This window comes from Athene cunicularia, assembly GCF_003259725.1.
Source record: "Athene cunicularia isolate RWA chromosome 5 unlocalized genomic scaffold, athCun1 chr5_part1, whole genome shotgun sequence".
NCBI lineage: Eukaryota > Metazoa > Chordata > Aves > Strigiformes > Strigidae > Athene > Athene cunicularia.
Genome location: NW_020799101.1, coordinates 18,478,716 through 18,490,882, shown reverse-complemented (window position 1 = coordinate 18,490,882; position 12,167 = coordinate 18,478,716). Strand labels below are relative to the sequence as shown.

Below are 12,167 nucleotides of genomic sequence, written 5' to 3'. Positions count from 1 at the left end.
CAGCTACCAACCACTAAATGGCAAGCCTGGTTCAAAGTTTCCCACTTCAGAGCATTTAAAAAGAAATATAATGTTATTTGATATGAAAAGTTTCCTGGTTAAATTAGCAGAACATTTGAAATGCTTTATCAGCATTCTGATCTGACAAAACTTGTTCATATTTCTAAGCATTTTATCCAAGATATCCTCCAGGAGCAAAGAATATTTAACTCTGTAGCTTAAAAAAAAAAAAAAAAAAAAAAAAAAAAGCAGATATATTTAACATAACATAAAGCACTCCTGAAAGCAGTTGAGTAGCCTGACACACACTTGTCTAAATCAGATTGATTGACTATAGGGGGAAAAAAAGGTTGGTTCAGTAAGTGATTAACAACTAACAACAAGGAAGTATTTGCCTTCAATAGCTCTTACAGCACTCTTGAAACTGCTATTTCACTATCCTGCTGGATTACCTCAATCTCTTACTGAAAGAGTGGGAGAAGAGATACTAAATGAAAGAAAAATATATTAAAGGTTCTCAGGTGCGTTATCTATTTCTTTTATGTTGGTGTAGACCCTAGAAAAATTGAGCTTCAAAGTAATTGTATAACTGCATTCTACTGCATCACACTGTACAACAGTCTTACAGATTAAATCAAAAAGCTCCATCAAAACAGCAAAGTGATCTATTGCTTTTCAAGACATGCTTCTCACTGTACAGTAAAGGCCACTCATCTTGGTTTAAAGGCTGTCAGATCAGAATCTCACACTACAGTATAGTGGATTTGGGATTATGCCTAAAACTGAATGGGAGTGATGTTTGAGTGACTTTAAAGGATCCTTCGGGATAACTGCATTAGACTTAATAGTATCCCTAACTAGTGAACTTCAGTACAGTGATACCTGCTATGAATATTCATAATTATTTTCATCAAAATCAATTTATAACATTGACTAACAAAAAAAGGACTTTCAAGCCGTTGGTGAGTAAGCACAACTTAAAGGTCCTATAATTTTCTGTTTTTTCAAACTGATTTTTGTAGGGTTGCTGAAGCAAATTATTTTCTTCCCCTAAGATCTGATCCTATTTATGGGACAATGACTTTTTTTTTTTTTTAACCAGAATAGCATTATTTTGCTCCTCAGTTGACTCAGTCATTTCACAGAACACATTCTACCTAACATAAATAGTATGTCCATGTGGATGTATGGATTAATGCAGTTTATTTTTAGAAATTAATTAAATGCTTTTTGATGGAAAAATGTCTCATCCACGTGAAGGACTAATACATGAAATTGCAGATCCAGCAACAGTTTTTTTTCCTCCTAACTCCAAAAGAACCACCTCTTCTAGTCAGAGATGGTACTGTGTAACTAAAGAATAGCAAACCTGGAAGATAACAAAGGGATAAAATACTGAAATAAAAACCTACATTTGGGAGAAGTTAAATATTTCTAGGATTTTACTTTTACTAGCTGTTCATAGAATCCAAAGAACAAGTTGTAGCCGTAATATGAGAGCTGGACAAAACAGCGTATGTGTGAATAGTACTGAAAGGGGTGGGTTTTTTTAAAGAAACCTGAAATATTTTGGTTTGGGTATTTCATGCTTCAGTGCTTTTCTAAAAGCTATATGGTCAGTACTGCTACACGAGAAACAAGATTTTAGTGAGTATAAAATATACTATGTTATTTAAATGCTAACCATCTGAGCTTTCCTGGTTTTACCGTCCCTTCTCCAGCATCACCAGACTTGAAAAACAGTTTTAAATACATACTCCCAAGTTGCTCAGTGAAAAGATATTAGGAAAAATATAATTTACACAGACTATAAGAAGTACTAAGTAAAAACTATAATTATTAGCAAATAATATATAGAATTAAAAAATACTTAAGTAGGTGATTATCTGCTTCCACAATAATTCTAGACTGAAAAAATAAGCAGAGATTGGCTAATTTACCTGGCTAATTTACCAGACCACAGTTGAAATTCTGTATTCCTTGAGGGGAAACAAGTATAGTAGCAATGGCTTTTAACACTACCTAATAGAGACTGCAATACTGCTTATAATCTAGCCTCATGTTACTGTCAGAGATACTAAATCTTGCTGTTCTGCTTACTAATTGCATTAGAGAAACTTCACAATTAACAGACCTTCCTAAAAGTATTAAATTTAAAACAAAAGAATTCCTTTATGTTTAAAGTTATAACAGCATTATTTTTAAAGTAATTTTCTCTACTAGAAATTATGCTATTAATCCCTCCCCAAGTAAAACACTGCATCATCCAGGGAATCAAACAGTTAAATGTGCCGTAAGTCTAAAAAAGGAACCAATTTCCCAATGGTAAATCTTCACTTTTATTTAAAGAACATGTGCTGTGAGGCGTTAAGTAATTTTATCACTGCAAATAACCCATGTATACTCATGAAGATACCTTCCAGAATATCTGATTGTGCTTCTGGGAGAAAACTTTATTCTTAATGTTACTATAGTAAAAAGCCTTTCTCAAGGCAGGACAAGTAGCTGAATAGCAGGATACCTAAACACTCTGAAATGCAGCACGAATCACCAGCCTGAAGTATCAAGAACAGGATCATTCCAAAGTCAAGATGTAGACTTCATGTTGCAGTACCTTCTCTGAAAGCAAACGGAAGCTCTCTTTAGCCTCATTGCTTTCCATACACGAAGAGTCAAAGCACTCTTCCTACTTTGTTGTGTCCCTCCCCTGGATCTTTAACACGTTAGTTCATCCTCCAACCCAACTCTCTCCTCCTTCCCACCCATGCTTCCTCCTGCTTGGAATGAAGAATACGTCCTACAGACCACACTTGCTGAGATAGATCATAAGAGTGGAAAGTGGACTGTGCAGCAGATTGCAGCAGCACACCACCCATGTGATGCAAACGTGACTAAGTTGTGAACTAATAAGGAATCAACAAAGAGTGTCCAGACCTCTCCTTTGTGAGTAAAACAGTAGCAGTCACTTGCATGGACTGGGTAAGCAGCAACACAACATGACCAACAAAAATTAAAAGACAGAAAATAAATTGTGGAACAGGCTGTCACAGAAGGTTGAGAAATTATCAGCATTACAGATGTTAAAAGTTACTATGGATATGGCTGTGATAGTTTCTAAATACTTAAAATCAATGAAAGGTAGGTGACTACACTATGCCCTGGTGGACTTTGCCTTGTTCATATCTGTGTTGCTTTCGAGGAATCCTTCCACCCCCAAATGAGATTGCTCTTTCTTTACAATGTTTAAAAGTTATAACAGTACCATCATTGCTCTTTCCTTCCAATCTTCTGCACTTTTACCCTAAAACACTAATTAATAACTGGGAGCCATTGCCCTGTAATGACTTTCACACTATAAAACTGTTACTGCAAAATAGGTAAATTAGAATGCTAAGAAATACAGCACTGTTTTGTTTAACATAAACATGAAAGAAAAAAAATAATTATGGCACTGAAAAATGCTCAAGTCTGAGAGCAGACCAAAGCAAACCAATTGCTGAGTTCTAAATTACACCCTTCTGATGCAAGTATCAATAAAAACAATTGCACAGCGTACATTTTAAACTGTGTAAAAATACACTGGATCATAATTTTCTGGTTAAAATTTTATATAACAGCTAGTTGTGATATTGCATTTAGCTTGAGGCTTGAAGCAACATAAAAATACTAAGTTGACTCAAGATGACTCCACATTTAGAAAAGCAATTTCTTTTAGATTAAGGAAATTAGAAGGAAGAGAACTGAATGAGAGCTTATTATCACAGCTGCAAGGGACAGGTTGTTACTACTACCCTTCTTTTCCACATATGCAGAGTTATTTATTTTCAATGATAAAGCTTTTCTAGTTGCAGGAACTATTCAGTAATCTTACAAACATCTTTTTCCAACCTGGAGAAAATTTGATCTGCTAAGTGGTAACAGATTCTGAATGAAACTAACAGATTTTTGCAAGTCCTTAGGATAGCAAGAAAGGGGAGGGGAAAGAAAAAGGAAGAATTTTACTTTCACACTACCTGCATGAAGCCATATTTGAGCCAGAGTCATCCAAGGATGCAGGGGACCTTGTTTAGGGGCACTGCTCTGAAGAGAGGAAGCAACCTCAGACAGTGCTTGCTCCACTCTGGAAGCTGCTATTGATGTAGCATGGACTGAACCTGTAGAGTAATTAAGAAAAATACCATTGTAGAAAGAATGAAGGTCACACACATTGCATAAAACATTTAATCGTAACCCTTCGCATAATAGGTTTTACCCCAAACTCCTCAAGATTTAATTTACATGTATCATTTTGGAGAAGTTTTTTGAAATGTCAGATTAATTTGCCTTGTTATGAAAGCTTTTATACTGGTCTGAAAGACTATAAAAAAACCCACACAGAACATTGGTAACTATACCTGACACATTCTTGGGTTGCTACTATGAATATTCTCTATTATACCTGACACCTCGTTTCTGGCAATGTACAATCCAAAAAAAAGATTTGTGATGGTACTGTACACTGTAATGTTCAGGTTGCTGCATGCATTTTGATGTTAGTAATTGCTATGTCTTTCCACAGAGTGCAATTAGAGGACTATTTTAAGGCTAATAACAGTACCAAAAAACAGAACTAAAATATACAAGATGATCACAACATACCCCATCACAAATACACAATTAAGTTGCACTGAATGTAAACCTTAGCTAATCAAGAAGCCTGAGTTAAAATGCCTTGTGGCAAAAAAGTCCCTTGCATAAAGAACATTCCAAGAGTATACTATGTGAAGGATAATTCTCATAAAATGAAGCATTTATGAGCGAGATTAGAATATCACTGGCAAACACTACTCTTTTCAAAGTACTAGAAATAAAAAAGCTTCTATGACTAGAGAATATCTAATGGCAACTGTACTTTGGATAGCCAATTACTGATTTTATTTTTTTTTAAATCGACTGTGAATATTTTAAGCTATACTCTTTCATGCCATCTAAGCTTCAATGTGTCTCTAGTTGTTTTATAATTATAACTGACTAGGCCTCATTAATAATAGAAGTTAAATATTACATATTGGATCAGATGAGAAGTATTCTAAACCCATCAGCATATCTGTAATGGTCAACAACGGCAGGTACCCCAAAATAAAGTACTGAAACCTATACAGGTTGAACTGCACCCCACAAGCTTATCCTCATCACTAGCATTCAAGAAATAAATTAAACCTTTGTTCTCAATATCACAGATTTTCTAAAAATTTTAACAAGAAGGGGTTTGCCACATAAAACATACATTCTTAAGTGTGACAACATAAACAGCAAACCAGAAAAGAAGAAATTCCTAGTACACAGATCAGTGGGAAGAGGAAGTTTGTCTGAAAGTGTGCGTCATGTTCCCCTTAACTGACAGAAACAAGGGAAAAGCAGGACAGGATGTAATTAGCATTTCATTTGTCATTATGAACAATGAAATACCCTGAAGATCTGAAACAGTATCTGGCTGTGGAGTTTGCTTTCCTTTACTGGCTGATGAGACAACTCAAACTCCAGCTTGCAGAGTTGAACATTCACTGAAGTTTTTGTGTGAGTTATTTTTAAGGCTTAACTTCTGAAGAAATATAAAAAGGAAGTCTAAGCAAGAAGCACGTGAAGTGTGTTCCAAGAAAAATACCAGCAAAGGTACCATAAATAAGCACTAGTGAGTGGTAATCCTTTTCTTGTCTGACATCCATTGCTGTAAACGCACATCACTACAGCCTGTCACTTGCTAGCCTTCCAGGGACTAATAGTGAAAGAACCTCCTAATTTTCCTGGAAGAATTTGTAAAGAAAAGGTATGATTCACAGACACAAAGGATACCATTTAAACCCTTCCTTTTGAAAAGCAGGTATTCAATTTAGTATTAAAAAGGGCCTATATTTTCTATTATTTAAAGCAAGGACTCTGGCTGCTAGCCAGGCCACAAGTAATTTCATACAGAAAGTATGCTGGTGCATTTTAAACCTCAAGTACATACAGTAATATATTATTAAAAATTTTTGTATATCAATTTCTATATAAAAAAGAAACCATACTGTGATAAAATTCTTATGAGTTGCAGTGCCACCTATATTAAAATTAAAACTAAGTGGTTACCAGGTGCTTTCTATGGTAATTAACTCCTATCCTGGACTTCATTCTGTGTGGCAGAAAAAATAAAAAACTTTAAAAAAAAAATTCTAGAAATTATTTTTCAAAGTGTTACTATTCAAAATGCTTATATTCCCCACATAGGAAAAAAGTATCCCTTAACATATTGCAGCAATTAAGTTCTCTGAAGAAAACACATACATAGACAAAGTAAGCCTTCAAGTGTCCTTACTTCAATCAAACTACTAGAAAATAGTTACCTCCTGTCTTCACTAAATTAATACAGATGATATAAAACCATATTCTAAATTAATCATGAATATTAACAATCTAAAATTCAAGGTGGACCAATTAACTGTTTTAGAAACTCAGACTGCAGATTATTCAACATAATCAACTAAATCTAAGCTGCCTCTGAACAATATCCCAAATAAGTGGATTCTTGGGGCTTAAGTTTGAAAATCGATGTTAAACAGCATACAAAGAAATTTGTGTAATCTTCTGCAGTGTGTTTGGAAATCCCAGCCTTTGAAATCCTTCAGCTTGTAGAGGACTCAAGTATGTTGCAAAACAGCATCAAAGCATGACAACTGGGCTTTTTGTTTCTTTAAAAACCCTCCTTGCAGTGTTTACTAAGAGAGGTATCAAGCACAGAGCTATACAGTTTCCAAAAGGAGGAGGGATGACCTCCAGTACAGGCCTGCAGATCAAATCAGCACAGCCACTGTATCATTTATCATGCTTTTACATCTTTGCTATTTTTTTTTCTTTCATTCTTTCTTTCAGGGTTGTTTTTTGGTTTGGGTTTTGGTTTTTTTTGGTTGGTTGGTTGGTGTTTTTTGGTTTGTTTGTTTGTTTTTAATAACAGTAATCTTTTGACACTGCCCAATCAGGCATCTTTCAGGTACACTGCACTCATGCTGACAGCTCTAACCCATAAACCCCTAAATACTTCTTTAGTATTGCCACAATTAGCTGTCAACTGACTCATTCCTGGCTCCTTCTGTTAGTAAGAAGAAGTAGAATTAGTAAGCTTTCATTTTGCAGACAACTAAAAATCATTTCAGGATCCTGTGTACCAAAAAACCTTCTCTGACCTTCCTCCAAATTTTATTCAACCCTTTTCTTATTGGAACTAATTTATCTTAACTATTTGTTCCTTGTTCTAACCCAGGGGTCCCCAGATTCAGATCTTTATAGTCACATTACAACTGTAAAATATATAGTAATTTCAACTACAAGTGGTAAAGATACATAATGGTTTGTAAGGTAGGGAGGCTCTGCAGAGAGACCTGAACAGGCTGGAGCCATGGGCTGAGCCCAACTGGAGGAGTTTCCATAAGGCCAAATGCCGGGGGCTGCCCTTGGGCCACAACAACCCCCAGCAGCGCTACAGGCTTGGGGAGGAGTGGCTGGAGAGCTGCCAGTCAGAGAGGGACCTGGGGGTGTGATTGACAGCCGGCTGAACAGGAGCCAGCAGTGTGCCCAGGGGGCCAAGAAGGCCAATGGCATCCTGGCTTGTGTCAGCAATAGCGTGGCCAGCAGGGACAGGGAAGGGATCTGACCCCTGTACTCGGCACTGGTGAGGCCGCACCTCGATTCCTGTGTTCAGTTTTGGGCCCCTCACTACAAAAAGGACATTGAATGACTCGAGCGTGTCCAGAGAAGGGCAACGGAGCTGGTGCAGGGTCTGGAGCACAGGTCGTACGGGGAGCGGCTGAGGGAACTGGGGGTGTTTAGTCTGGAGAAGAGGAGGCTGAGGGGAGACCTCATCGCTCTCTACAGCTCCCTGAAAGGAGGTTACAGAGAGCTGGGGATGAGTCTCTTTAAGTAAAAAGCGACAGGACAAGAGGGAATGGCCTCAAGTTGCGCCAGGGAAGGTTTAGACTGGATATTAGGAAGAATTTCTTTACAGAACGGGTTGTTGGGCGTTGGAAAGGGCTGCCCAGGGCAGTCGTGGATTCCCCATCCCTGGAGGTGTTTAAGAGTAGAGTCAACATATCACTGAGGGATATGGTGTAGTTGGGAACTGTCAGTGCTAGGCTAATGCTTAGACTAGATGATTTTCAAGGTCCTTTCCAACCTAGATGATTCTGTAAGAAACTGAGGGTAAAAAGTGGAACTTGAAGTCTGATCGAGGCCTCACAGATCCTATGTAGTCATTTATCTGGTGGCTCCCTGTTGGTTTTGCCATAAGCTCTGCTCTCTCTTGACAGCCTTATCTGTACTTTTTTTTCTTTGGTCTGTGCACAGTATCCTTGGACAAACACAAACATATGCTCACTTTCAGTGTTACAATTCACTCAGTTGTAGCTTCCTTCAAATGCTCAGACAGATTAGCAGTAATTTCTGGTTTAAAATTTTATCATATCTTTCACGCACACGAATATCCTTGCTCTTCCCTGACAACTTCTAGACCTGCTGTTATAGCGTGACACTTAAGAAGCAAGAAAAAAATCCCTCAAAATACCAAAAGCAGCAAAGAGTGTTTATTCTGAAATATAAAAGCATGAGCCCTGGAAAAGTAACACCAAATGGATCCTGGCTACTCACTTTCATTTGTTTAGTTTTGTTCTGAAGACTGTTATACTAAAAAGGCCAAGTGTGAAACAGCGACTGCCATTGCAATATCTAGAATTCACTACTTAAATTACTTCTTAATTAACATCCAGAACCACTATTACATGCACACTGCAAAGTGTGATAAATGGTCTTAAGCATAGCAAGATTTTTCTAAGACAAAAAGGTATAACCTCCCACTCAAAGTTCCTATAATAATATTTGTCCATAATTTAGTTTCTGCTCACCATACTAACATATTATCTGCAACAATCATGGTTATGTCAATGTTTCAATTCAATCTCAAATAGAAAACTGACCAACAGCCCTGTACAAGCACAATTTAACAAAGTAGTTATCTCACAGAAACCTTTCTTTTCCAAGTCACACCTACAGTTCTGCTTCTGTGAAAAACGAAGTGTTTGACTCTCTCTTCAGGCTTTTCTTATGATAAATTTTACAGGAAACCAATCTTTTAAATACCATTTACAAGTCACCCTATGTAAATAAGCATGTTATAACTTCAGTTCTTTCCTTGGTTATTTCCCAATAGATTCTTCACAAGGTAGCCTAACGGACACGAACTAAGACATGGACTCTGTCAGCCCTTAGCTGGCATGCAGGCTTGGAGAAAAACAATATCGCTTTGCAATGTACATAAAATTTTCCTTCTGAAAATGAGTAGAAGAATGGACTGTCATCCTTCATGTTCATATGAACTGACACAAACACTGTAACAGGATTTCTTTTTATACCATAATAGATAATATTAGTAAATATTTTTATATTCATCACTTTTTCAGTATTTCGACATTCATATAAAGAAAAAAATGCTTTAACAGCAATGCTCATGCAAGAGAAAAGAGGAAAAACGCCATGACTTTCAACTTTACATACACACAAAAATGGCAGTAAGAGCATTATTGGTGTGACATACAGAGAACTCTATGCTAAAAAAAGCAATTGCGTGATACAAAGAGGCAGTACCTTCTGCAGGACTAATCCATCACTTAAGTGATGCATTTGATAAGATAGCGTGGCAGGTTTAGCCAAAATTAACAATTTTTCCTATAAAATTCACTAAGGGTCTCAGACACCTTTCACAATCACAAATTACAAAGCTAGCTTATCTTTTGGTACAGAGGTATGCATGGACATAGTAGTCAGGTATGGACAGCATCATTCATAGAGCATTCTCTCAGCTCTTTGAAAAAGATTTTCCATTTTTCCAAAAAGATTTAGTCACTGTCAAACATGCTGTTTTACGTATCTTTTTACTTTTCTTTCCTCCACCAAATTGGTCTTCTGTACTATCTCACAAAATTGATGAAAAAGTGCAATGGAAAAAAATCCCATAATTTACTATTCAGGGCTAAACACACAGCTTTATAATGTAACTGGTTAGAGAAAAATAACATTATTTCATATCTAGGTTAAAGCAGCAGTTATTTTTATTGATCTATATACTTAATTCACTCTTACTGAGCTTCTTTTCATAATTTCATTTTTTTAAAGTGTACTTTTAAGAGATTTATTCTACAGGAAAAAATTGTACCACAAGAGAAAGCAGTAATTTATTATGACTCATGACAGCAGTTGCAATGTTGCATTCTGGACCACTGTACTCCTTTGGAACAGCAGCAGCATAAAATCTTCTCTAATACAACATACTGGCAGCTCGCCATTATGTTATACAAGACCTTCCTAACATATCTTTATTTGAAGTCCTCTAGAAATGAATACTGCCTCTTTAATTATTAAATGCAAGTGTTAGCTGAGTGCATTCAGATCTCGTAAGATTACAGCCCTTGGGGTGACTGAATGGGCAAAGAGCATCAGCCTTGCTTTACACACTATCAAGCTTCCACTACTGATGGACAAAACCTGTATGTTTTGTAGTAAAGGAAAAGGTGATTTAAGTCCTTAAGAAATTAATAGAACTGCACAGTGAATACTACTTACAAACTGAAAAAAGGGAGTAAAAACCATGAAAGTAAGCATCTGATGGATTGCCTTTGAACAGATCAAACCACAAATTAAAATCCAAAGTAAGAAGGAGGAAAAAAGGTTTATTTATTTATATATATATATATATATATATATATATATATGTATCTATATCTATATCTATTTCTCTCTCTCTCTCTCTATATATATATATATATAACCCAAGAACTCCAAGAACGCCAGGGGATTTCTGATAATCTTCAAACTGTAAATCAGGTTTACAGGGCTTAAAAAGTTAAAAAAAATAAGAAAGAACATTACTGTTTACAATAAATATTTTCATAGAGCCTTTGCTACACCTCTGAAATCACGTTCCTGTTTAACAGAAATTGGAAGTCAAGTCGCTAGAAAAAAATTTGAACAAAACAAGATACAGAACATGATATTTTTCAGCCCTGGTAACTATACTAACATGCTCTAAGCATCTAGGCAAACCTCTACTTACTCAAAGACAGAAAACTTTAATTATTTACACTATACAAAGGACTCCAATATCTTGTCTTTTTTTCATGGTTCTGCTACTTTTCATGCATATGGTGGAAGCACCTTTCCCTGAGGCTATTGTAGCTTGGAAATGGAAAACTTGGGCTTTACATAATGAAATGCATGCTTGGGCTTCTGCATTCTTTCAGTTTGCCTTTATTCTTGAGTGGGTTCTTAATAACTTGTAGCTTTGCAAAGAACAAGTAATTTAACACTAAGATGTACTGTTTATAGAGTAGGTCTGAGCAAATTCAACTCAACGACACACAAACCTTGAATAGCAATCAATCAACTGTTCAAATGCTTCAAGAAGGAAGTTAGCCTTCAACGAGTTAAACTTCTGTAAGACAGATTTCCCAGAGTCTAAAGGAAGTGCCTTCCTTAATTTCCAGTTACATGCTTACATATGAGCTAGTGTTTTCAAAACTCCAGACTTATGTCAGCTATTTTAACAAGTGAATTTTGCTCATACTCAAAGATTTATTTTCTACATGTTAGGAATTAAGATCTTTGACATGATTAGTTAAAGGCTAGGTGTCAAAATGAATTTCCTAAGATTGGATTATAGCAAATGCAGTCACAAAACCAGTGCTATGATAAAGCTACGAGTGAAGGGAAATTTAACAGAAATGAAAAGGACTTAAAAAGAAATGTCTGGAAAACTACGTTGATTTTACCCTGCCATCTGAACTACTCTGGCAGCATTACTGTACAGTTTGTATTCAAACAACAGGGAGACTGATCTTACAACATATTGAAAATTGGCATCATTTCAATGAACAAAATGGTTCTTGACTTGAACTAGCATTATTCTGATTTTCACTGCTCTAATACCTCTGATTCATTCGAATATGCCATACCTGCAATATGAAAATACACACTGATGTTTAGGCAATTTTTTCCTTCACGTGAATTTTCAGGGAAGTGTTTTGAATGCAATTAGCTACAGGTTTTCAGAAATCAAGTCACTAAAAAACTGTACAAATAAGAAGGAAATTCTGTGGAAAGGACAGTTT

General features: G+C 36.1%; 1 protein-coding gene across 4 annotated transcripts in view; it reads right to left on the bottom strand.

The window, feature by feature from the left end:
- TTC7B (tetratricopeptide repeat domain 7B) overlaps window positions 1-12,167 on the bottom strand; it is a 120,688-nt gene that overhangs the window by 29,994 nt on the left and 78,527 nt on the right. For all 4 annotated transcript variants that reach the window (XM_026849657.1, XM_026849658.1, XM_026849659.1 and 1 more), the window contains one exon: window positions 4,014-4,154. In XM_026849657.1, coding sequence (XP_026705458.1) covers window positions 4,014-4,154 — 141 coding nt within the window. The remainder of the gene's footprint in view (window positions 1-4,013; window positions 4,155-12,167) is intronic.